General features: G+C 43.9%; 1 protein-coding gene across 1 annotated transcript in view; it reads right to left on the bottom strand.

Moving 5' to 3' along the window:
- Positions 1-27,699, bottom strand: part of FKBP4 (FKBP prolyl isomerase 4) — a 53,955-nt gene that overhangs the window by 3,951 nt on the left and 22,305 nt on the right. The window contains exons 4-9 of the mRNA XM_089500192.1: positions 24,038-24,158; positions 21,058-21,214; positions 19,840-19,930; positions 6,749-6,832; positions 3,491-3,676; positions 283-522 (exon numbers count right to left, since the gene is read on the bottom strand). Coding sequence (XP_089356318.1) covers positions 283-522; positions 3,491-3,676; positions 6,749-6,832; positions 19,840-19,930; positions 21,058-21,214; positions 24,038-24,158 — 879 coding nt within the window. The remainder of the gene's footprint in view (positions 1-282; positions 523-3,490; positions 3,677-6,748; positions 6,833-19,839; positions 19,931-21,057; positions 21,215-24,037; positions 24,159-27,699) is intronic.

Below are 27,699 nucleotides of genomic sequence, written 5' to 3' on the forward strand. Positions count from 1 at the left end.
TCACCAAAATGGTGGCCACAGTGGCAGAGCTGCTACCCACCAAAGATGCCCCAAATTGGCATGTAAGGTACTCTGGGCTCTAGACTTAGCGTACTCAGATTAAAAACTAAAAGGGACATAAGAGTGAGGTCCCAGAGTAAGTTTAAAGGGGACAGAGGCATGCACTGAAAGGAAACTGAATCACTGATATCCCAATACAAAATAGTTAATTTCTTCCCTTATAGTGTTCATCAATTGTTAGTAAGTGAAATCCTCCCCCTAGCCAAACAGAAGTAGGATTACCTTTGCCTCCTTGTCTGCAAGCCTCTGAAACATGTTGGCATACATCTTTTTCTCTCTCTCATGTTGTTCACGGATTTTTTGATGACAGATCATTAGCTGTGCTTTGGCTGCTTTGTTACTTGGGTAGAGCTGTAGCACCTTCTGGAAATCTTCTCTGGCCAATTCGAAGTCATTGACAGCCAGGCGGGCTTCACCACGCCGGAAGAGGCCTTTCTCATTACTGTTATCCAGTTCAAGAGCCTGACCGGTGAAAAGAAACATTTAGGATAGATATTCAATTGTGGGCATGCAGACTTACAGCCATATCTCTGACACTCCTGATGTGCTTCAAGGGAATACGGGGCTGTGAACCAATGGGCTAATTTCTCAAAATGTGGGGGGGAAACACTCTAACAAGAGATCTAAAACTTTTTGTTTGTGTATTCACACATGTGAGAAGGAGAGAAAAGATAGCACAAGGGGAGCATGTAATTCTGGAGGAGAAACTGAAGATTAGGAAATGTAACCTGTACTCAGGACAAGTAGCTATGATTAGCACAGAATACAGTCTGCCCTCCCCATTTGCAGGGGATCAGTTCCGCCCCCACCCACCCCCAAATGGGGAAAAGAGCGTATGCTCCAGCCCCATAGAAAACAGCGGCGCACAGAGTGCCCACCGTGAATACCTGCCCCATTATTTCTGCTGGGGCTTGGTTTCCGCATAAACTCAAAGCCACAGAAGGCAAGCCCGCCTATAAGGAGGGCCAACTGTACAGAGAAAATGAATGCTTTCCAACTGGAAAGGAGGTCAGGCAAGGCCACATTCTATCATCTATCCAATTAACTTGTATCCTGAGAACATCATATGAAAAGCAGGATTAGACTCAGGAGGTGTGAAAATTGGAGGAAGGAACACCACCAAGCTAAGATATGCAGATGACACCATAACACTAGCAGAAAATGGCACCAGAGCTCTCTGATAGAGAAGGCTACACGTCTCACAAAACTAGTTTCCAGAACTCCCTAGCATTGAACCAGGGCAGTTAAAGTAGTCTCAAACTGGATTATTTCTGCAGTGTGTTTTGGCCCATTTACTTCAGAATCACATACCATATAGGGCATACCTGTGGACCCAGATCTGAGCCTTGATGCCCAGGTTTCAGTGGTGGCCAGGAGTGCATTTAGACAGTTAAAACTGTTGCATCCATTCCTTGAGGTGTCAGATCTGGCTCTGGTGAAGCATGCATTGATTATATCCCACTGGGAATATTGTTTAACATACTCTATGTGGGTCTGCCTTTGAAAACTGTTTAGAAACTCCAGTAGGTTCAAAATGCTACAACTAGGCTGCCATCAAGTTAGCTACAGGGATCATGTAACTCCTCTTCTGAAAAAGGCTCAATGGCTACCAATCTGTTAATGGTCAAATTTCAAAGTGCTGGTTGTAACCTTGAAAGCCCTACATGGCTTGGGTCTAGACCAGGAGTAGGCAACCTTTTTGAGCTGGGGGCCGGGTTGCTGTCCCTCAGACAACTGGGGGGCCGAAGCTGGGTGTGTGTGTGGAGCTTCCACCCTCCGGGGGTGGGGCTGCATGCCGGAGGTGGAGCTTCCACCCTCCGGGGGCGGAGCCGCACACCGGGGGCGGAGCTTCCACCGAAGCCCCGCGGGGAGGAGGAGGCGTGTGCCTGCCCTCTCTTCCTCGGTCCCTTCCTTCGGCTGAACGGGTTCCAAGGGGCCCTTTCAGCCGAAGGGGAGGGAGGCCGAAGGGAAGGGCTTGGGCACCTGTCCCAGGCCCTTCCCTTCAGCTCTTCCCTTCGGCCGAAAGGGCTCCAAGGGCCGTGGAGGAGCCCAGGAGGCAGCAGGCCACTTCCGTGGGCCCCTTCTCGGCCCGTGCGGCCCCAGGCCTCCCTCCGGAGAGAGAGGCCTGGGGCCGCAAGGGCCCTGGGGGGAGCCCAGGGAGGCGGCATGCTGCTTCCGCAGGCTCCATTTCAGCCCTTGCGGCTCCAGGCCTCCCTCCAGAGGGAGAGGCCTGGGGCCACAAGGGCCCTGGGGGGAGCCCAGGGAGGCAGCAGGCCGCTTCCGCAGGCTCCATTTCAGCCCGCGCGGCCCCAGGCCTCCCTCCGAAGGGAGAGGCCTGGGGCTGCACGGACCAAGAAGGAGCTCGCGGAAGTCCTCCTCCTCCTCCTTCCCCGGGCGGCGCGCTCAAGAGGAGCCCGTCCCCTTTGGCCAGCTGGCCAATGGCCGGCTGGCTGGCCAAAGGGGACGAGCTCCTCCATCCTAGCCCCGTGTGCTGCCCAGGAGGAGGAGGAGGAGGCCTTGGCGACAGCAGGACCAGACTGGTCCTCCTCACCCCCACTGCTCTTAAAGGGCCAGGGGCAGCTTGGAAGCCAAGAGGCCTCCAGGCTGCCCCTGGCCCTTTAAGAGTAGCAGGGGTGAGGAGGATGAGGCTTGCCCTCGTCCTGCCCGCCCCCACCGCCGCGGAAGAAGCCAGGCCTCATCCTCTTCCTCGCCGCCGCCCTTAAAGGGCCAAGGGCAGCTTGGAGGCCCAGAGGAGGAGGAGGAGGTCTTGGTGGCGGCGGCAGCAGCAGGACCGGGCTGGGGCCGGTCCTGCCGCCTCCGCGGCCTGCAAACGGCCCGCGGGCCGGGGGGTTGCCAACCCCTGGTCTAGACTATCTAAAAAACTGCATCTTTCTATGCCCAAGTTCTAAGATCTTCAAGGAAGGGTTTTCTCTTGGTCCTATCTCATTCACAAGTGCAGTTAGTGAGGACACGGGAGGGAGCCTTCTTATTGGCTGCACGTGTACTGCCAAACTCCATGGGATATTCAGTTAGCCTGCTCTCTTTCCACCACCAGTTAAGATTTTTAATTTAGGCAGGCTTTTAGTTGATTTTAATCGTATGACAGAGATTCTATTTTTATGTTTTAATCCTGGTTTAAATGCATATGAAAACTGTTTTAGCTATGTAGTTTGATGTTTAGTTGTTGTTTTAAAAAAACTCTTGTAATAGTACTCTTTAGCTACTCTTTTTTATTAATTTTCTGAGATGCATTGGTTCTCATGGCGCAAGAAAGATGGGATATAAATTTAATGAATTAATGAATGATAGAAACAGCATGGTTTGTGAAATACTCCTTTGTTCCAACTCCAAACATAGAAACATAGCACTGGGGGTTTCCTACTACTGATTAAAATTCATGTATATCTTTGATGTCTAAAGTGTAATTTACCTTGTTGCAGTTTTCTAAGACGTGAGAATATTCCTTCAACTTCAGATGGCACATAGCCAGGTTAAGGTGGGCAGCAAGCCTCAGGCTTTTAGCTTTCAATTCCTCTTCAGCAGAGAGACCTGTTTCATGCTCTAGCCATGACACAATCTTCTTATATTGTAATGTAGCTCGTTTGTACTTCCCCTCCTGAAAGGCAATGGATTATAGTACTGTGTGAAACTCAGGGCCAAAACAGACCAGCAAAAAAAGTCAACTCCGGGTGGCATGGGGGCACGGTGTACACATGGCGCACATCTTGATGCCACCCCCAAACTGGTGTCAAGCCGCCCCGCTGACCACACAGTGGGTGGTGTCACGATGTTTCTGTGGCGCAGCATTTACACATGCCGCAGAAACACTGAAAAGCCACCACTGCAGCTGTAAGGGTGCCTTTTTTCTGCTCCAAAAAGGAGCGGCATTTTGCTGCTTCTTTTTGAGCCCCAAAAAACACTAGATCAGGGCCATGGTGTGAGGTTGCCACAGTCACAATCCAGCGTTCAAAGGGGCGACGTAGAGCCATCCCTTTACAGCCGTCTGTTTTGGCCCTCAAGTAGGTTAAGGGCCCAAAATAGGTCTAGGGGCCACACCTATAATTTCTCAAGAAAAAAAGAAATTTAATTTCATCATACAGTACTATCAATTCGATTCAAACAAACTGAGAAAAGTTTGAAGAATGGTTTCTGCATTTCTAGAAAATCTCTTCTTAAATATTTTAACCTAATAGATCAACTACAACATCAGTACATAAATCATGTAACATTATGGCATGCAGTAGTAATCACCAGTGAAGTTTAATAAAACATACCATCCTATTGTGACATGCTATTAGTGCTAATAACATTCCTGTCACAGGAGCTAGTAGTGAAAATAAAATCTTATGCAAGATCAGATGAAATCATTCTGTTGATTATATTTTGAACTGGTTTCTATATATTTAACATTTCCAATCTGTGGGCCATATTTGTTGACAGATTTTAGTTGGAGCTAGGGTATGTTCTATCTATGTAGTTTGAAGCAGCTCTTTTGGTATGCCATCTATTCTCAGGCGCTTTACACGGGCGTCGCTATTATGACATCATGACCACACCCAAACAGCGCAGCGTCGGAGTGACGTGCTCACGCCACTGCAGGGCACTTGTGGCACCCTTTCAGCGGCGCTGGAAGGAGCTCTGAAATGGAGCTCCTTCCTGGGGAGTGCCTTGTTCCTGCAGCCACCAGGAGAAAAGGGCCGAGCGGCCTCTTTCTCTCCCGGCAGTGGCTCCCTGGGGTGTCCTGGGGCATGAAGCCCAAAGGACACCCCTTTCCAGGCTGTGAAAAAGCAGCTGATCAGGCCTCCGGGGCTGCCACTGTGGCTGCTCAGGCCCTGATCCGGCAAGGATTACGGCACTTGCAGGCCGCCCCATAGGGGCGGTCTGTATCCTGCCTTAGTTAGTTATTTCTCCCAAACGCTCTTTAGTGCAGCTTCCACTTCACTTTCTAAAATTATGGGTTCATCTTCAAATGATTTTTTCCTAGACTGAATCTGTAATCCTTTCATCTTTATTTATATACTTCTTCAATATACTATTTCCATCATCTTCTTATTTCTACTTGGTCAAGTAATGTATTCCCTTGCTGGTTGTAGAGGATCCTTTCTCTTGGTTTGAATTCAAAGGGAAATTTAAATCAAGAGGAGGGAGTTTCTATGACAAGTAAGGGATCAGCAAGATTTCTTGGATCATGTGGAAGCGGTCTCTTTTTATTCCTTTCTTGTTGTTATCTTCTATTTCTCTGCACTGATTGTTATCGTAATTCTCCTTGTCTCTGTGAACAAGTCGTTGAACAGTTGCTTTCAAGGGTCTTATTCTATTTCTGGCACCTTTTACTTTTGCTTCTCATCTGTTTGAAGAGTTTTAACTGTCATCCATTGAGGCTTCTCTTTTTTCTTGGCTGCAGATAGTGTCTTTTTGTATTCCTCCCTGACAATGTCTCTGGCTTCAGTCCAGAGTTAATAAAATAAAATAAATAAAACTTTTATTTATATCCCGCTTTTCTGTGACAAGCGGCTACAACATGTTAAAATCCACATTTACAAATGTATGTCCCAAATTCCCCCCCTTAAAACAGGATTAAACAAATTACAATTAAAACATCTATTAAAAACACAAGAGTTCACCTTGTTCCCAGTCAATTAAGCTTAATAGTGCCAATCTATTTTTCACATTATTCTTAAATTCTATGGGGATGTTCTTTACCACATAATCATAGCCTTCAAGTTGTATTTTGGCATGATGGTTTAGTATTCTTCTTTAGCTTTACTTCTGCTATTAGTAGTTCATGGAGTGTGCCACAATTTGCTCCTGGTCTTATTTTTACAGAAAGAATGGAGCTTCTCCATTTTTTAAATTTTTTGCTTCTAGTTACGTAGTCTATTTGATTTCTATATTGGGCATCAGGTGATGTCCATATATACAGTCACTGTTTAGGTTCTTTGAAGAATGTGTTTGCAATGAACCAGCAGCTGACCTTGCAGAACTCCTACTTCATTTCTTGATCCTAGGACAAATTTTCCTACAATCCTTGATTTTGTTCCCTTTCCTACTTTTGCATTCCAATTGCTTATGATTAAGAAAAAGTCCTGTTTTGGTATGTGATTGATTTCCTTGTGGATTCCAACATAGAATCTTTCAATTTGATCTTCTGCCTCTGTAGCTGGAACGTAAACCTGGAAGCGCTGTGTAAATTTACAGCGCTTTATAAATAAAGGTTAATAATAATAATAATAATAATGGTTACACAGATAGATTTTCCCTAAAATCTTATTGACATGATTTGGTCAGACTTTGCATTATATTCTTTGATTGCATTGCTACATCACTCTTCAATATTAATGCCATCCTATTTGTTCCTAGAATTTCATTTCCTGAGTAAAACACTGTATAATGATCTGGCTCAAAATGCCCCATTCCTGTCCATTTTAGCTTCTTATCCCAGTGTTTAAACTGTACGTTTCATTTCTAGTTTATATCTTATACAGTTTTGCTGGGACTATTTCTGTTCTCCAGGGATTCTCAAAGATTATTGACAGTGGTTTTGAGATTATTTCTTCAAATTCTTTTAATACTCTTGGATGAAGTCCATCTGGACTTTTTTCCATGCAGTGGCCCTACTCCCAAGTATATGCCCCATTACTTTTAAAAAAGCCAAGGAAGTTTAAAAAAAATTAAACATTATACTTACTTTGAAATATTGGGTACCCTTTTCTTTTGCAATGGAACCTTGTTCCAACTTCTCATCAGTATTCATCTCCCAGGATTCCTTAGCCTATGCAAACAAAAAAGAAGCTGATCAGCAGGTGAGCTTATGGACAAAGGAACCGAAAGGGCCAATGCCACAGATTTGTACAGAACTCTAAAATGGTGGGGGAACCTGGCAAGTTACATTACATACATACAGATTACATTACTTCCACTTCTCCTATAAAGGCAGATGAGAGATAAGCAGCAAATAAGAAATAACAAGCTCATCCTTACTTTTCCTATGCCTTTTTTGCTTTTACCCCATTTACATCTACATGTTGATGTTGTGCCCCCTTCAATATAGTACTGTATATGAATTAAAACATTTTATTTGTTTAATATGCGTATTTTCATGTGTACATTCATGTATATTCACATTTTAACATTTTATAAGGAAGTAACATCATCCAAATGAGAACAGCTTTATTTTAAAAATTCAATACTTAACATGTGTTAATTTTACAGTGCTCTATAAATAAATGTTAATGATACTAATAATGTGTGTAAATTTTACACATATTATCTCACGTGTGGCCATACTCACATAAACTGGTGCCCACAGATATGTACACACTCAGTCATGCTCTTTCATTTCTTTCTTTCACCACACACATATTCATTTACTGTCTCACAGTCACACAGAAAGTTATTCCCGTGTGTGTGTGTGTGTGTGTGTGTGTATGCAAGTAAACACAAGTGCATAGGCAAGTATGTAAAAAAAGAGATAAAGTGTATGACTAAGTGTGTATATGTGTGAGAAACAATTTGTGTGGGAGACTGTGTGTGAATGAACGTATCTGTGGCAGAGTCAGAAGAAGTGCATTACAGAGTGTGTGTGACAGGAAGTTACTCACAAACAGAGAGGTACCAAGCACGTTAGAGAGAATATGTTGAGGCTGCAGCAATGTCTCATCCTGACAACTGGGGCAGTGATTGGATGGATGCGGGAAGAAGCAGAGGTGGCTTGGGATGGGCCTCCCAGAGACCACAATCCAAACCACCCCACTCTTCCCCTCCTTCAGGCAAAAGCAGCAACTCTAAATATCCTCCTTGCCTTTCTCTTCCCCTCCAGGACAGAAAAAGTTTGGGAAGAGGAGGGAATCAGGGTGTCCAAGTCCCGTGCCCCCGCCCCCAAGCAACCTTCACACACCTCAAGGAGTCCTGCCCAACCATTTCAGAACCACTGATTTAGTGTTCTGCTGTCCCCACCCCCACCCCCTTTGTTCTCAGTATTTCCAATTCGCTGAGCTGGAATGTTCTAAGAGCTTGTCAATAGTCTGCAGTATGGATTCCTCTTGTAGGCCAGAGTGCCTCAGGCTTCTGTGAAATCAATGTATACATGTCCCATGCAAAACATTTACATGTGGATGAATGTAGTCCCCCCTACCCCCACACACATACACATGTACGAAGCCTTTTGAGGAAAACTAAAGAAGAATAATCCTTTTTCCATTATTATTTTTTCCCAATTTTGTCCAATGGAAATACAGGGCATAACTCGGTATTGGTGAGCTAGCCATCCGTAGACTGGAGCACTATTATTATATTGTATTGTATTGTATTGTGGTGTATGTACATGGCTGTGACAACACGGTTGTGCGTATACTGAAAATACACTGACAATAATGAGAATTGAGGTTTCATGCTGTTTGCTACCCATGGGAGTATCAGAAGAAGTGAGTCAGAAACTTGCCTTGGGAATGAGCTAGCAGCCAGGAGATCTCTATAAAGTTATATCCCAGTAGACTGAATTCACTGATAGAGATTGGTGAAAAAGCAAGGCCATCAGGGTCCTTTAGCATTGGTGTTTACTGGGGGATTTTTTGAGGAGGAAGCCCACAGACCTGTTTCAGTGATTACTTTAAGACTTCTCAGTATGGACACTGAGGGAACTGCCGCAGTCACCTGCAACACTTGTGGGAAGTTTGTCTTCTTGCCTTGGGATGTAGGGAACTTCACATGCACCAAGTGCAAGTTGGAGGAGAAAGTCCAGCAGCTGGAGGCCCGGGTAGTTACACTTCAGCATATTAGGGAACAAGAGGTTTTCCTGGACAAAATGGAACTAACGGCCTTGGACAGGGACCACATATTGCTGGGGAGGAGGAGGTCACTTCACATACACAGGAAGTAGACAGCTGGAGGAATGTCACACAGAGAAGTAGGGAAACCAGGGATCGTTCTGGGAGCTTACAGCTACAGAATCAATTTGAAGCTCTTTCCCTTATCAGGGATGATGAGGAAGAGCAACATGGACAGATTTCAGGGACAGAGCAGGAGAGCCTGAGAGTACCACCACAGGCAATAGTCACTGCTAAGCATTGATGGAGGTATGTGGTGGTGGTGGGGGACTCCTTGCTGAGGGGTACAGAAGCAGAAAAGGTATGGGAAAGGTAGCTATGTCTACCTGACCCAGACTCTTGGGCCGAAGGGGCAGCCGAGGCTTGAGCCACTGGGTGGAGGGAGGCTTGGGAGGCAGTGGAGGAAAAAGCTGCTGCTTGCATGGCAATTAAGGAAACCAGGGCAGAAAGCTCTGGTGGGAGCATTTGGGGAGGAGGGGTGCCGCTCGTTGCGGTGCTACTCACACTCCTGGATTTGTCCTCCATGGCAGCCACTCCCTCCCGATTTCGGGACAGGTTGCAGCGGCTGGGCGCGGTCGAGCGCGGAGACGAGGGATATCCCTCCTCCGGCTGCGCCAAGCGGCCTTCATGTCGCAGCTCAGAGTCTTGGGCCGAACCCCGTCGTTCGGGAGAGGCCCTCTGAGCATGTCCAGACTCACCAGACATCCCGGGGCTATCTAGGTCCTCCATTAGTTCTAGTCTGCCCCACAGAGAGAAGAGAGAGAGAAAGGATTTTTTTTTTTAAAGTAAGGAAGAGAAAGCTTGAAAAGCAGCCTGACGGAGCGAAGGCAGGAACTAGACTGGGCAACTGAGTGGGGGGGTGTCTCCCTGTGATGATGCCCAAAGTCAAGATCCTGCCTGATTGGAGCAAAAGGGGAGAACCAACCCTCATTAAGGATGGCTCCGCCCTCAACGCTGGAAAAGCAGTGATTTGTGGGCATGACAAGGTGTCTCAGGAGGTGTGTTGTTTCCCTGGGGCAAAAATCCGTGATGTGACAGAGAGGCTGACAAGACTTGTCAAGCCTACTGATCATTACTCCTTTCTTTTTGTCCATGTGAGAACCAATGATACTGCAAGGCACAGCCTTCAGAATAGTCAGCAATGGGCGCAGGGCAGAACCCTGTGGCCTTTGACAAGCTTGTAAAATGTGGGCTAGACAAGGTAACTGTTACATGGATTTGTAATTGGTTGACTGGCCGAACCCAAAGGGTGCTCAACAATAGTTCCTTTTCATCCTGGAGAGAAGTGACCAGTGGGGTCCCACGGGGTTCTGTCCTGGGCCCAGTGCTATTCAACATCTTTATTAATGACTTGGATGACAGTATTGGGGGCATAGTTATCAAATTTGCAGATGAAACCAAATTAGGAGTAGCAGCTAATACCCCAGAGTACAGGATCAAAATTCAAAATGACCTGAATAGATTTAGAAAGCTGGGCCAAAGCTAAAAAAATGAAATTCAACATGGAGAAATGTAAGGTACTGCACTTAGAGAGGAGAGTGGTGGAGTCTCCCTCCTTGGAGGTCTGTAAACAAAGGCTGGATGCTCATCTGTCAGGTATGCTTTGATTGAGAGTTCCTGAATAGCAGGGGGGTTGGGTTGGATGGCCCTTGTGGTCTCTTCCAACTCTATGATTGTATGATTCTATGAATTCCAGATGGCTGCCAATTCCTGTACCCACTCAGTAACTTCTTCACCATTGGATCTTGGAAATAAGAAGACCATTGCTGAGGTGGAAATGAAAAGAGATATTCGTGAGACAGAACTTCAAGAACAACAGAGAGACCTGCATATGAGAGAGACAGGAGGAACTCAAAGACATGCTGATTTCAAGCATGGGATAGAGAGAACTCTCTCATTGATAAAACAAAAAGAAGACAAACTTCTTTCACTTTTATAAGTAGGATCTTTGCATCGGTGGCTTTTGGGCAGCACCAATGATGGCTGGATTGTACTAGGTAACAATCTTAAGAGGCGTATTTGCCACCCAGACAGCTTGAGGTTCCCAAGACCTGTGATGAATTTGACTTTCATGGATGTTGATCAGGCTAGGCTGAAGAAGAAAACAAATGTAAGCTCTTTGAACCAGATGAAGGAGCGGTGCAAATCACAGCAGTCTCAACCACCATGGTGTTATCATGATGGCATTCACCTTGTTAGACTGCGACTTCATCACCACTCTGGTGATCAGTGGAAAAGGCATACACTATTAGGCTCCTCCAGCTGAAGAGAAAGCTATCACCACACAATCTGTTTCAGAGGGTCTTTGAACATAATTGGCAACAATACTTGCTCTGCAGGCTGACAGACCAACCAACCTGTGGAGTGCCTAGTGGCAAAAGATTTCACAATGAGTGTCAAGATGGAACATCCACTTGTGACATGGATCTGATGAGTCCCAGTCCCAGAGAAGAGAAAAAAAAATGGAAGTGTAGGAAATGTCTAGAAGTAACTTCCCTTTGACCTGGCAACCAAAAGCCAATCTTCTATGTAAGGAAAGAATATGATGCCCTTCTGTCTCAACCACAGAGCAACTACACCCATGCATTTTGTGAATACCTGAGGTACTGTGGACGATCTGAAGATAAGAACTCAACATTGGAAGTCTCTTTTTTCCACTGCAAATCTTCGGTACTAAAAGCTGGATTCCAATGTGGAAATGATTCTTGATATCAAGTGTAGCAAACCTCTCTGCAACAGGGGAAGGATGGAAAATAGGGTGACCACTGTGATGCACCTGGGTAGAATGTAGGCACCGACACCTCTGAGATCCACGATCTAAAGGAGACCCCTGTCTTTCTTGTGGACAATAAATTAGTGGAAAAACCCCTTGTGAATTGATGTTACTGGGACAGGTTCAATAGCACCTTTCCTGAGCAATTTTATCGAGCACAGGAAGGGAATGAGGTGGATTACCCTCGTAATGGGGTACTCTGCAAACTCAATGGGTTACACCTTCCTGACAACACTAAGAACCCAAGTGTTGTTGGTAAGCACAGCCCAAACATGGTAATAATGGACCAGTGTGTTGCTGAAGTTAGAGAGGAGGTGCAAAGGAGAGTGGAAGAAGAGATGCCTCTTTCCTTGGTCCTGGATGTTTTCGTGAAGGACAGTCAGTATTTGGAAAAACACTGACATTTCATGGAGGACACAGAAGACTGAGATGGATTCTAGGATCAATGGGAAGCAAGACTGTAAGAACACCTTGGTCCTCAAGATGATCTCCACCATCTGAATAAAGGCCTGCTGTAATCATGAGATTGCAAAGGCATCAAGTATTGCTGTACTGTCTATCCCATCTTCTGAGTAAACTCCAGTTTTCCTTCTGTTCCTTTATTAAAGAGCTCAGCATTATCAATATTCGATCGTGGCCCTGGCTTGGGTAGAAAAACCAGAAGATCAAAGGTATGTGTGATGCCTAAGCACCACAGCCCCAGCAAGCACCTTTACTGAACAGTTCATGATGTAGCAAGCAGAATTATTTGCTGCCTCACCACAGAATAGGTCTCTGCCTGAAGAGAATACGCCAAATGCTTCTCTTCATCTGGTAGCATACTGAACAGAGGTGAAACCTTTTCTGGAAGTTTCTGTTGATTAGCTCCCATATAAGCAGTGTAATTTGTAATGTGTAGCCCTAGGGCAGAAGAACAGAATTTCTTCACCATCAGATCTAGCTTCCAACCCTTTCACTGCTGGCATGGAGTGAGATTTCTGAACTGGGCAACTTCAAGGAGCCCTTGTGGTACAGTGGTTAAATGCCTATACTGCAGCCACTCACTCACAAACCATAAGGCTGTGAGTTCAATACCAGCCAAAGGGCTCAAGCTCGACTCAGGCTTGAATCCTTCCGAGGTCGCTAAAATGAATACCCAGATTGTTGGGGGCAATTAGCTTACACTTTGTAAACCACTTAGGGAGTGCTTAAGTGTACTGATAAGCAGTATAGAAATGTACTTGCTATTCTATTGCTACCCAATTTGGTTAGGGATGCTTGAGGAGCCAGTCAGCATCAGAGACAGATACGTATTATAGATTGTCAATCTTTCTGAATGTCGATGGGATCATAGATGGTGTGTCTCAGGAACACTGGAGATCTTCAACAGTGAAGGCAGGGATCAAATAGATGCCAGGTCAGACTTTAAATTGGATCCTCCTATAGACTGGATCCAGGGGTTCCATCTCTTGGTGTTCCACCTGAAACTCTAAGACATTCAGCACGTGCAGCATTTCTTCAGAAAAACCATGAACATCATATTTTGGTGAGGACAATTCTGTCATGATCCTCTCCCACTAAGAGTTTGGCTTCTGAAGTCAAAACAGATTTAAAGCAGCCATGCCATTCTTCAGTTCAGTCTGACAGCCACCTAAGTTCTCCACAGCAGGATGAGGTAGAAGAGGTAGCTCCAAGTCCTCAGGAAAGGTACATTGTTCAATGTCTGGCACAAAATGTCCCTGCCCCGCAAGCAAAGTGAGAAGCTGCATGCACACAGCTGGGAAATGCCCTCTTGAAATATGATCTGCAAGTTGGATGGGGCTGAATCAAAATACTTTATAAGTCAAGGGCCTTTCTCCCTTTTGTTTGCTGGAAACAAACTTGGTTTCTCTTTGAGCTTCCATCCACAGTGAGATCTGTCTGACTCTGTCATGTGCAACTCTGGATTGTTTCTTGACTTCCTTAACTCAACTCATGGACTTTATGGCTTCTGACCCTGGACTGTTTGTTATTGGATACTGCTTGTTCCATCTGCTTCTGAACCTCTGGCATTCTGACTGATGTAATGTGAGAGGACAGATTCATGCTTGACTAAATGCCATGAAGGGAAACAACAGTCTGCTATGTCCAACATATGGAGCCTGTTGATGATGGTGTGGGTGAAGGAGAGAGCTCTAGCAGGTCAGGAAGTTGTTTCTCCACAAGAGACTGATTCCTTGATTCCAGCTGGTGGAATATCATGAAGCATTTCCTAAGGTTAAGCATTCTTGACAGAGAATGCTGCTCAGATTGAGGCAGGACAGCCAGTCAGAACTGATAGATGAGAATGAGTGGCTGGAGCTAACTGGAATATTACCAACCTAGTCAAAGATGGCATCAAAAACAAACAGCTTCATTTATATACTGCTTCATACTGAACTAACAGCGTCTAAGTGGTTTACAACTGTAACCTAATTGTTCAATAAGTGGGGTGTTCCTGGACTATGTGATGGTAGGGAATATCATAAATATGGCCCCTTTCAAAGACACACAGGGCATGTCCCATATTATAATAAACATCTCTAGAGAAAGTGCAATAGTAAGGAAAATAACCTCCTCCATGCCTAAAGCGATCCCAACAATGACAGTGATCCCTCGAGTCCTACCATAATGCCTCAGGTACCCTGAAACATGTCTCAATAAATAACTTGAGATAGATCTTCCATGATATTCTCCAGAGAGTGAAGGGAGAAGAAGTAGTGATAGAGTATTCGGCAATAATGCACTGACAAGACAGAGATGCAATTGGCAAAGCACCTTTAGATCAAATGTGGGGTTGTGGGACAGCAGAGGCCTAGGTCAAATGCAGTGGATTTGCAATTGGATGCAAGGCAAATCCACTGTTACTGTTTCTGAAGTTAAACCCATTTAAACGTGCACTAACTGCAAGAAGTCAAAGAGGTAGAGCAGGACTGGATGTCTGTTGGTCCAGGGAGCATTGAAATTTCTATCATCGCCTTGATGATGGTTTTCAAAATAGCAGAATCATGGAATTGGAAGAGAGCACAAGTGCCATCCAGTGCAGGAACGCAAAGTCTAAGCACTCCTGACAGATGGCTACCCAGTATCTATTTAAAAATCTCCAAAGAAGGACACTCCAGCACACTCTAGGGCAGCATATTCCACTGTCGAACTGGTTTCACTGTCAAGAGGTTCTTTCTTGATCTCTTTTCCTGCAGTTTGAACCCTAGTGTTCTATGTTCTATTCTTTGGAGAAACAGAAAACAAGCTTGCTCTGTTCTCAATATGACATCTCTTCAAATATTTAAAGATGGCTGTAATGTCACCTCTTAACCTTCTGTTCCCCCCTGCTAAACAAGCCTTTCATTCTGCTTTCTTCTCTCCTATTTCAAAGTCCTTCATCTTCTTTGGTGTGTGAAAGAAAAGGGTTATTGTTTGACTTCACACCAAATCAAGAAATAAAGTGACAAATGAAAGGGTTCAACTTGTATCAAAGCGGGACATATTTTCAGACTTCCATAAGACAAAAAAGGAGGGAGGGAGGGGGTCAGAATAAAATCATAGAATCATGGAGTTGGATGAGACCACAAGGGCCATCAAATCCAACCCCTTGACATGCACGAAATCACAATCAAAGCATGCCCAACAGTATGCAGAGGAATCTTGTAGCACCCTGAGACCACTAAAAGAAAGAGATTGGCAGCATGAACCTTCATGGCCTTGAGCCCAATTCATCATATGCACAAAAGGCCACAAAAGGTATAACAATCCAGGGACCAGTTGTATGGCAAGCCCATCAGCAGGCATTTTCATTTAAAATGTAACTATTTAGAATAGTTAACAGGTAATTGTGTTCTTATTATGGCAAATTCCCTCAGGGCTCTGCAGGATGTCTGTATGGGATTTGAAGCAACCCCTTACCAGAAAACCCTGATTTTATGTTTTAAAACACTCATGGGGGAAGGGGGGTTTCTCCTGGGATGGAGAGGAGGCTGTTTGTTTCTGATTAAGAATTTTTCTTAACTTCCTGTATTAGTGAGAAACCATCTCATGGAAGAAACTGTATTTTTTAGTTTCTTCCCTTTAACAGACATCTCTCGTGTGAAAGAAGGGGAGGGGAGCCGGCTCTCCTGAGGCTAGATGACTGAGGTTCTCTGTGTTTCCTAACAGGGACTTAAATAAATATATAAACATAAATATTAGGAGTAAACAGTTATTTTTCAAGATGTGGGAATACCCAATTGTAAAGGAAGTATGACTAGAAAGACAATGATTTCGAATATCTTTTGTAAATAGGTATATATGTTGTTGTTATTAGAAGGTAATGTAAGGTAGTAAACTTAGAAAAGGACTGGAATGGCTGTAGTGAAGAAGTTGCAGAGCAACAGCAAACACATCTTACTGGGGCTCCCTATGTTGAGCCGGCAGACCCTGAGCTAGGGAAGCCTAAGCTCTTGGGGTCCTCTGCCATAGCTACCACCAAGGAAGGGGGAAAAGGCAGGAGAGAGGAGAAGAAGGGGAGGCCAAGAAAACCACTTTCAGTGAAAGGAAAAACTTTGCTGGCTCGAAGAGACACATCCTGCAGGAGCGTAGGCAGGAACAAGACTGAGGCCCAGGGGGGCTAGCTCCTCCCTATATAGGGGGCCTACAGGAGCAAATTGGGAGGAGCTAACCCAGAATACAGGAGGTTGGGACCCTGTCTGCTGGGAAATGTGGCAGCCTAATGCATGGGAGGGTGGCAGTATGATTGGAAGACACAAAGAAGACAGGAGGAGGCGACAGAATGTGAATGAAATGAGGGCTTTCTCTTTACCTTTGCTACCTGATGTGGCTACCACACTCTCCCTCATGGTAAAACTGTTCCCTGGCAACTAGTAAAGATGAAGGCCTTTATATTTGCTCAGGCCATTTAATAAAAACAGATGATTGAAGCCATTAGATATCTAATAAATAATATACTATTAAATAGTTCATTACCTACCACATTCCATCTACTAAACTAGTGACCCGATTAAAACAAAGGTGTAAGATACAAGAAGTATAAACACACTGACTTCTGCTAATCATTGCAGTGTCATCCAAATACTTGCAAACAGGCTCTAGCATAATCCATTCTCATATTTTCCCTGGAATTGAGGTCAGGCTGACTGATCTGTGGTTTTCTGGATCTTCTTTTTACCCTTTGTGAAGAGAAGGACAATATCTGCTTGTCTGCAATCCTCTGGCATCTCACTCATTCATCCTCCAAAATTTCTCAAAAATGATGGCAAAGGATTCAGAGAGTGGGTCAGCATGTTCCTTCAATACTCTCGGATGCAGTTCATCCAGCTCTGCAAGATTAGAATTCATTCAGATCCCTGACTAACTTCTAATCAATCTTAATTTGCAAATTGCATTGTTTGCCAAAGTCTCTGCTGATGCATGGAAACACAGTTGTTGTTGTTGTGCGGGTTTTTTTGGGGGGAGGGGTCAGAAGCAAAATGGGTGTTGAACAATTCTGCCATTTTGTTGTGATCTGTTAGCAAATCACTATCATTGCTGAGAAGCAGTTCCAGTGTTTCGTTAGTAATTCTCTTGCTTCAAATGTACATGAAAAAACTACTTTTTGTTGCTCTCTGCTTGTTTAAGCCAGTCTTAGCTCATTCTGAGGTTTAGCTTTCCTTACAGTATTCCTGCAAGGTTTTTCTTGGGCCTCATTCCCACTATAGTTTAAACTGGATTGTGATTCAATACGACCCGGTTTAAATGAGCATGGTTCCCACTTAATCCGAATTCGGAAAGGGGAGCCATGCTTTTGACCCATTTAACCTGCATCAAAAAGACGCTGGTTAAATCAGGGTCTTTTGGGCTGAACTGATTTATTTTGGAATAAATTTATTCAGCCCAAGTGAGAACCAGGCGGATTAGAATCCGCCCTGGCAGCCCGGCTTCCCCGGCCTCTCTGGCTCAGCCATGCTTCCCTCCGGTCCTCCAGCCTGCCTCTCCATCATCTTCCGGCCTTCCTCCTCATCCTTCAGCCTACCTCTATGTCATCCTCCCAGCCATGCCTCCCCATCCTCCGGCCGGCCTCCCCGTCAAGTTCCCTTCCTCTCCGTCCTCCAGCCTGCACCTCTATCCCCGTCAAGTTCCCTTCCTCTCCGTCCTCCAGCCTGCACCTCTATCCTCCAGCCTGCCTCCATCATGCTCCCCGTCCTCTGGCCTGTCCATCGTTCTCCCGGCCTGTCTCTCCATCCTCCGGCCTACCTCTCCATCCTCCAGCCTGCCTCCCCATCTTTATTGTTGTGTGCTTTCATACTGTTTCCAATTTATGATGAATTTATCACAGGGCTTTCTTGGCAAGATTTGTTTAAAGGAGATTTGCCTTTGTCTTCCTCCTCTTCATCCTGGAGAGAAGTGACTAGTGGGGTGCCACAGGTTCAACATTTTTTACCAACAACATGGATGATGGAACAGAAGGCATGTTTATCAAAATTGGAGATGACACCAAATTAGGAGGCGCAGCTAATACCCCAGAGGACAAGATCAGATTTCAAAATAAACTTAACAGATTAGGGAGCTAGGCCAGAACTAACAAAATGAATTTCAACAGGGAGAAATTCAAGGTATTACATATAGGGAGAAAAAAAATGAAAGGCACAGACATAGGATAGGTGGCACCTGACTTGGCAATAGTACATGAGAAAGGGAGCTATTAATCTTAGTGGACCGCAAGTTGAATATGGGTCAACAGTGTGATGTGGCAGCTAAAAATGTCAATGCAATTCTAGGCTGCATCAATAGGACTACTGTGTCTAGATTGATGGAAGGAATAGTGCCACTCTATTCTGTTTTGAACAGGCCTCACCTAGAATACTGTGTCCAGTTCTGGGTACCACAGTTCAAAAAAGATGTTGAGAAGCTACAGCATGTCCAGAGGAGGGTGACTAAAATGATAAAAAGTCTGAAAACCATGCCCTATGAGGAGAGACTTAGGGAGAAGGGTAAGTTTTGGCAAGGGAAGGGAAGGTTAAGCGTTGTTATGATAGCCATGCCTAAATATTTCAAGGGATATCATATTGAGGATGGAGCAAGCTTGTTTTCTGCTACTCCATAGCCTAGGCCACGGAACAATAGATGCAGCGGGATAGAATCATAGAGTTGGAAGAGACCGCAAGGGCCATCCAGTCCAACCTCCTGCCATCCAGGAAATCCAAATCAAAGCATCCCTGACAGATGGCCATCCAACCTCTGTTTAAAGACCTCCAGGGAAGGAGACTCCACTCCACTCCACATGATGTTCACTCTACTGATTGTATTCTATGGCACAGCCTCTGGGCAGTAGCTATCTTGTTGTCAAACCATGCTTCTGCCACAACTTTTAATGAATGGGAAAATCCCATGAATAGCTGTCAATTGTGCAATTAACCTGTTATTGAAGTATGTGTGATAGGTAATTCACAGAGAAGGGCATTTAAACAGCATTCAGTGCACATGCATCCCCCCCCTCTCAATGAAGGTATGACTACTTACTTAATCTCGGATAGCTGATGAGAGGAAACAGAATGGTAGTGTGAAAAGATCAATTATCAACCTGTTATCAATTTGCAATTGTGTGGTAATGTTGTTGCTGTTTCAGGCATTTAAAAAGTTGCAACAACATCGGGAGGGAAGCTTCATGTGATAATCTCCTTAGTCTCCCACCACACATCAGGGTAATTGCATTTATCCATAACTACTAAACCTTGCATCTTGGATAGTTCTGAGATTTATTTTGAGCAAAGGCATCATCCATTATGTCCTCTTGATTTGGTGGCCTTTAGTAAACCCCCAGCACATTGTTGCATTTATTTCTTTTGCCATTTATTTTTATACAGACACCCTCTACTGGTTCACTCTGATCACTGTTGTATATTTCTGCCCAAGTGAATTAGATTTTGACATAAAATGCCACTCCCCCTCCTTTTCGTCCACATATATTCTTTTTGAACAGACTATAGGTTTTGATTGTTACATTCCAATCATGGGAATCATTCCATGAAGTCTCCATTATACCTATAAGATCATATTTACATTCCTGCAATAGGACTTCAAGCTTGTCTTGTTTGTTTCCTAAACTCTGCGCTGGCACATAGACATCTAGCACCTGGTTTGTTCTCACAAACAAGCAGAAATGTCATATAGAGTTTGACAGAATTAATCACTAGAAAATCTTCTTCTACATACCTTTTCAAAACTTTTGAGTTTGATTTCATATCGTAGCTCTGCATCTGAAGGGATCTGAAACTTCTGTTTTCCAGCACTTCCAAAACCATAGCTGTGAGAAAATCAAGAATCATTTAAGAGCTAAATCAATCCATTCTTTCTCCCTCAAAACATTTTCAGACATATCACACTATCCCTCAATCAAGAAACTAAGCTTAGAATGCTGTTCAAACATTTCAGCACATTATTTTTATTATTTTTTAAAAAAAGAGTAGAACAGCGGTCGGCAACCCCCAGCCCGCGGGCTGGATGCGGCCCGCGGAGGCCTTTCCACCGGCCCCTGCCTTCCTTGGCCGCCGCCGATTGCAGCTTTTACCAGATCCCGGGGACGCCATTTTGGAAGACAAAAAGGCGGCGGCCTAGAGGTGAAGTCTCGCGCGACCTCGCTGAGGCCCCCTGTGGCCGCTGGAGCCCTCCAGGAGGGTCCGACGGCGGCAGCAGGCCTCTGGGAGGCCCAATACCATCGCTGGGGCCCTCCAAGAGGGCTCTGGTGGCGGCAGCGACCCTCTGGGAGGCCCGTTGCCATCGCCGGGGCCCTCTTGGAGGGCCCCAGCGACAGCAAAAGGGCTAGCAAAGAGGAGGAGGCCTCCAGTGCTGGCGCCCCCCGCTGGCTTTTTTGCCGGCCTCTGACGGGGCCTGGGGCCCCACCAGGGGCCGGCAAAGAGGGGGAGGTCTCCTGCGCTGGCAGCCCCCGCCAGCTCTTTCCTGGCCTCTGACAGGGCCTGGGGCCCTGTCAGGGGCTGGCAAAGAGGAGGAGGCCTGGACCCCGGGGGGTGGAAGCTCCGCCCCTGGCATGCGGCTCTGCCCCCGGAGGGTGGAAGCTCCACCACCCCCGGCTTCAGCCCCCCAGTTGTCTGAGGGACAGCAACCTGGCCCCCGGCTCAAAAAGGTTGCCTACCCCTGGAGTAGAATATGTTAACATCACTGTTACATCCAAAATAACATGCAAAAGGTGATCTTCTCATTGTCCCAAATCTAACAGTTCATTAATATAAATGACTTCCAACATGTCACTTCCAAGATCTGCCAAGAAGAATTCTACTAATCAATTTTAAGAGGATACTACTAAATTCTCAAATTTAGACTCATCTCAAGAATGGACTGTGTCTCATTCCTTCACTCACTCATTCATTCATTCACTCAAGGAAAAGGTGTGGAAGAATGACTTCAAAACTATACCTGGGTTTGAGATATATCACACACTCTTCCAACTTCTCCATTTTCTGCAGTGCTTTGTCCAGGCCAGGAGGAAGGTCGTAATTTTCTCCCTCTCCTACTTCAAACCGCAGTTCACGTTTGTCAAATACTCTGTCTCCATGCCAACCTTCTACCTCAACTGGTACAAAAAAGTAGCATATTTAGATGGGAGTATAGAGAATCTGTCTTACAAATAACTCCCAACACTGTAAAGTATTGTGCAAAGCATAATTATCTCATATAGTCTTAGTGCAGAGTGTGGACATAGTACACTTCCCCGATAGGGCTATGAAATACCAGGAAAAAGAGTTTCAAATTATTAGGCAGGGCTGGGCAAAGTACAATTCTGGGGCCACATATAGCCTCCCTGTTTTTGTGGCCTCAGTCCTCCCAGGTTGACTGTCCTATCTTTGACAACAAACAAAAGAGTGAATTGTCTTTCCTAGAAACCTTCAGGTATGGCAACTCACCTTTTAAATAGGTTGCTGTCTTTCCTTCCACCCACTGTTTAACATTTATCACATAAAGCATCAGAACATTGTTTTGACATTAAACATACCCATTTTTCAAGTCTAGCTATTTCTGTTTAATTTTATGCAGTCATCTAGCCCCTGGAAGGTCCTGGAGCAGAAAAATGGACTCAACCAGCTGCAGTTGCCCAACCCTATCCTAAGCCAAGATACACAAACAAAATGTATAATGTTTCTGAGTTACACAGGACTATTTATCTGACATAAAAGAAAGCTCAATTCCACAGGCATAAACTTGTATTAATAAGGAATTTTGATGCGCACATTATGTACAACTGGTTATTGTGCCGTTATGCCTCTTAAAAAAGCAGCACACCGACTGCCAATAGGAGATATTACCTGTACATTAACTTTTCTACAGAGAGTTAAATCAGTTCATATAACCTAAGAGTGAACTTCCAACAGCTGTAACGTGACATAACATGCATACCAGACAATCTCCTCCGTGCTTTTGGTAGGCTTCACATTGTGGACTATTTCTCATTACTCCTGCTCTTACTGTAGCTCCTTCAATGTAACTTGGAAAAGTTAACAAAGTACCTTTCACCAACATTTAATGCCCTCCTTCTTCATATGGATATTTGAGATAGAAGGAGCTTGCACTGTTTCCTTTCTTTTTTTTTTAATAAAAAAAGAACACTGCATAGTTATAAAAGGATCACTAACTCCTTTTGTCCTCTGCAATATACAGCAAGGAAAAGCAGTGTGCAAAAGCTTAATTTTCTCACTTTGAAAGGAACATAGCAGCACAGCCTCTGCACATTTCAGGCACCTCAATGAAGTCAAAAGAGCTCCTGTGGCTGTGGGAGCTTTGTTAGTCCTGCTCAAGTGGAAGAAAAGAAAACAGGAGAAGCAGCAATTGCTGCTAATCATGTAAATTTATGACAGGCAATCTCTTGCACACTATGATGATTTTCTACAGTGATGGCTGAACCTGAATTAAATTTGCTGGCATTCAACATTTCAGCTGCAAAGCTAGGAAATAATCTGTTGTCGTAACGTTTATACAGAGTTCTGACAGTGGTTGTAAAGTCAGCTTGTTTTTCAATCTCTTATCACAATGAAGTTTGAAAATACATATCAGCATGACATGTGGCACAAAGAATCTTGGTTCAGGATATCATCTAGTCAAATGTCAGTACCTTGTGTGTGAACATGTGAAATTCTGAGAATTCACCATGAACCATGAATTCTCCATCTTGTACACTACATTTTATCTGTAAAATATGTGCATGTGTGAGTATAAGTTTTCTATATTTTTTTAGTTGTATAATCCATTTTGTGAGTTCAGTCGTAGACTGGTTTGGCTCTTCTTCAAGAGGTCTCAACTCCAAATATTGTAAGATCTCTGCAATAGATATACTTAATTTGCAATCTGTGAAAAACAGTGGATTACAGGATTCTTTAAAACGATCTATTCCAGCTTTTTTAAAAAATGAGACTAAATAGTTGTACAGATCGGCAAGAAACGCCGGTGTCAGGGTGGAGCTGGGGTGTGGCAACTGCCCGCGGCCTGCCCCAACTCTGTCCCCAAAGCGGCGTCACACCACCTGCCCACCCAGACGGAGGGCAGTATCGTGACGTTTCTGCAGCACAGCATTTACACACGATGCGCTGAAGAAATGCAGAAGAGCTGCCACGTCTACAAAAAGAGAAGCTTTTTTTTCTTTCCCAAATAGGAGCTGCACTTTGCCTCTTCTTTTGGGGCTGGAAAAACGTGTACGGTTGCCCTATCCGGCAAGCAAAGGGGAGGCACATTGCTGCTCCTTTAGGGCCATCTGTTTTCAGCTTAAGTCCCCCAAAAAGATGACAATGATAACAATGACATAGAGAAGAACTGGAAATTACATTTAAAAAGAGCAACAAAAACAATGCGTAACTCCTCCTTGAGGAAACACCGCCACATGTGGGACTTTTTAATTTAGAAAAAAGGCAGGAAAAGTGGAGGCCATGATTGAGGGGTATGAATTTATCCACTCTGAGAAAGTAGGCTCCAACCTACAAAAGCTTATGCTACCAACTTCGTTCTTTCAGTTAGTCTCAAAAGTCTTACAAGATCCCTTTGCATATTGATTTTCCAGACTCATATGGCTATGTCTTTGAACTGCCACTGCAAGATGTGATGATGGCTACCAAAACTAGATACATTTAAACAGAACTGGATAAATGCATGGAGGATAAGGCTATCAGCTACTATTACTTATGGTATGCTATCTCCAGAATCACAGGTAGTGAATGCCAGCTGCTTGAAAACAACTGCAAGATAATAAGGAGGGGATTTTGCCCCAGAGAATGGTTGCGATGAGAGAATGTGCAATCCTAAACTGAAGCTGCAAGCAGTTACATCTGAACTAGCTACTGTGCTCTGGACTCATAAGCATCCCATTTAATATCTTTCTACAAATAGCATTCACACTTCTCCGGACACTTACTTTCTACTAGGGCTCCTTCATTAGGTTTGGAGTAGCCTTCTCCTTTTTTACGGATTCGTCGAATTATTCCACCATCTTCGTCGTCTGTGAGATCCTTCCCTTTGAACTCAAATAGTTCTATCTAGAGAAGAGAATAGGACAATGGAAACTCAGAGTTTATAAAATTCTGTAGGGCTTGCCTAACCCCGAAGTAAGAGAAGGAAGTACAGTATTCTCTTATTAAATAATTTACTGCCTAACACATTAAAATTCAAATAATTATACTTTTTACGCAGATAATAGCAACAGTTATGTCAAACCACATAGAAACAAAAAGGCAAGGAAATATAAATACAGATCAGGCTAATGCCAATTGTATCCTGAAAGCCTTGCTTTATTTTTTTACTTGCTTATTATTGTGATGTAGTTATTTTGTAGCTAATCTTATGTGCGGTAAAGACTGGAGTACAGCTTCCTCACATTTCTATTCTATTATTAAGTATCTGGAACACACAACTCACCATAAAAAGTAGGCAAGGCATTTCTCCAAGTTACATAGTTTCACGACTCCTTTTTTAAAGAATAAGATGCCATTCATTCTCTCCCACCCCCCAAAAAGTTTTCAGATTTCTTAATTCCAAATATTTATGGACTGTGATTTTTAAAAGTGTCCCTCTTTCTGCGTTTCATTTGTACATTTTCAGATGTATCTGTAATTGGTGTGGAAGGAACTGAACTTCTATATTTCTGTGCTTCATGGCACAGAAGCAAATCACAACAGAGAGCTCTGTGCAACCTATATTATATCTGCGTGACTTTGCTTTCTGTGGAAGAATTGCTTGGGGAATAGTTCTCTGTCTTCCTTCACAACCTGATTCCTTCTATGCCTCGCTGCGTTAGTGATGGATATTACCAGCAGGCAGGACCTTGAATACAGAAGTCATTATCCAAATAAATAAGCTACTTCTCTTGCCCTATGTATTTGGGTGATTAAAATATTTTTATTCTGGAAAATAGTTGAAGGCTTTGGGCAAATTAGGCTTTAAGCAAATATTAAACTTCATTTAATACCACTGTAATCTTTTTTTTTAAATTAGATTTTATTATTTATTAAAAAACATATCAAACAGGGAATCTGTAATCTTTTATTGTGCCTCTTGAACTACCTTTTCTTTTTACTTTATCACACTACAGTGTTATACTACTATTATTCCACTTTTAACTGCCAAGGCTGCCTCCTGTTGAAGCCTGGGATTTGTAGTTTAAGGGGGTGGGGCATTTAGAATACTCAGCCCAAGAGTTCTTAAGCCTCACAAAACAACAAACCCCAGAATTCTACATGAGGCAGCCACAGCAGTTGATTTGATTTTATTCTCGTTTTTCCCAATTTGTGTCATTTGTAAACTGCCTTGAGGGCTTCTTTGTTCCAAAAGGCATGGTGAAATCCAAATAAATTACCTTTTTACATATGTGCAATCAGAGCTTTTTCAGAATGTGCAGCTAAATATAAAATATGAATTTCTATGGAAAAATATTCTGATCTGCAAGAGTGTCTGAATGTTCAAATTTCAAATGATGAAAAATTGTGTTATGCCAACTTTACATAAAAACAACTAAAAACACAAGGTCCAAAACTCATGGGCCAAATAAAATGCCTTCTGGGTGCTTTGGGGGCATAGCATTCAAACAACACATGCCCCCAAACCTCCTGGAAGTTGCTCTGAGGCCACCTAAGGCAGCCCAAACCCATCCAGAAAGGAGCAGTAAAAAGCTACTCCTGCCAGTAGCCCATTCGGGACCATGGCAGCAGTCAGTTTCAAGACCACGGTGTCCAGTTGCCATAGTCCTTGAGTGATCGGAGCCAGAGCAGCCTCTAGCCTCTCCTTTTGCCCCATCTGCTTCCTCCCAAAGTGAATGGTAAAGTGAGTAGTCTGGAATCCTCTGGAACCCAACCTTGATCAGGCATATGTACAGTGCAGCCGTGTCATATGCAGGCGCCCTATACGCAGCTTTCAGCATGTACTGAAAGCTGCGTGACAAGGGGGAAATAGTGAGCACGCCCCCGCTCACGAACCCCATTAGTTTCAATGGGGCTCGAGCATACATTGAATTTGTCGTACACGGGGGGGCAGAATGGATCCCCCACATAAGACAAGGGCACACTGTATTTATATTGTCACTATCAAAAACACTCCCTGCAAGCTCCACTGCTGCTCTCCACAGACTATTCATCAGTGTTTCTAAGATGAAGGAAAATATTTTAGAGCAGAGGTGGGTAAGCTTCAGAGATCCAACAGCCATTTTTATGTCCCAAACACCTGCCACAAGTGGCAGCAGCCTTGTTTAACAAAACCAAAAGTGACCAGAAATCCACTTCTTGTCTAGCTTATACCTGAGGGGGTGGGGACAAAGCATTTAATGTTCCTGGAGACATTCAGGTCCAGAAATTATTGTTTTTCTGCCAAAATGTTATTTTCCCCTACTGAGGCAAGTGGGTTGTTCAGAAGATTCCCACCTCCTATTTAGATGATGGAGCTTCTTTCTTGATAAATCAGGTGAAGCTCTTAATATTATGATGAGGACAATAATTATTACAGCTTTTTATGCAGGGACATTAGCACAACTAGTCTTGTTACCAATGGAAAAATAATGCCTTGAGGAGCCCTGGTGGCGCAGTGGTTAAATGCCTGTACTGCAGCCACTCACTCAAAACCATAAGGTTGCGAGTTCAAGACCAGCAAAAGGGCTCAAGCTAGACTCAGGCTTGCATTCTTCCGAGGTGGCTAAAATGAGTACCAGATTGATGGGGGCAAATTGGCTTACAGTTGTAAACCACTTATACACTGCTTAGGCGGTATGAAGCGGTATATAAATGAAGTTTGTTTGTTTGTTTTGTTTGTTTCAAGATAATGTACAGAAACAACATTATCAAGTTTCAAAATAGAACATCTACCTCCAGATTTATTGCTTAATGAGAGGTCATTAGAACACAAAATGTTACTTGCAAAGTACCAGGTCTTCCATAAATGCTTTAGTCTTCCACAAATGGAAACATGGCCTTGCATCTTGCTTACTATAAGTCAAAACTGCCAACACAGAGAATTACATATTTTTTAAAAGAACTGTACAAGTTCAAACTCATTTTCCTTTCACATGAAATCAGTAGTTTTAATAATAACATTTAATGTACACAGTACTCCAAATTAATATTTCTCACTGTAAATTTTTAAATTTCCTGTTTAGATCTGGCTTCTGTTTTCTTCACTTTTGTGTAAAACTTGAACATAACAGACCTCTGCATTTCTCATACCACACTTCAAATTTCGAGCATTTTCTCCTACTCTCTTTATGCTTCTAAAGATCATGAAATGTAACTCTAAGCAACAAAGTACATGTAATCATATATGCACACATGTACACAGAAAAAAAGACAGACTGTGAATTAGAATGACATATAAGGACAAAATTATCTTCCTTTTAAAAAATCTGACAGGGACTTCCAGGTTGAAGATGGTGGAGTAAATCAGTCCACAGAGCTCCTCCACTTTGGGGACAGAGCTTTATGGGGTATATAACAGCTTGTCAGGGAATTATCTCGCATGAGAGGAAGGGATCATGCATGTGTGTCCGACTACCTGTTCCTGGCAGCCAGGCGACAAAGCTGTTGCTGCCAACTGTGTTTG

Source organism: Sceloporus occidentalis, unplaced genomic scaffold (genome assembly GCF_023333645.1).
Source record: "Sceloporus occidentalis isolate IW3139 unplaced genomic scaffold, rSceOcc1.0.p SCAF_150, whole genome shotgun sequence".
Lineage (NCBI taxonomy): Eukaryota > Metazoa > Chordata > Lepidosauria > Squamata > Phrynosomatidae > Sceloporus > Sceloporus occidentalis.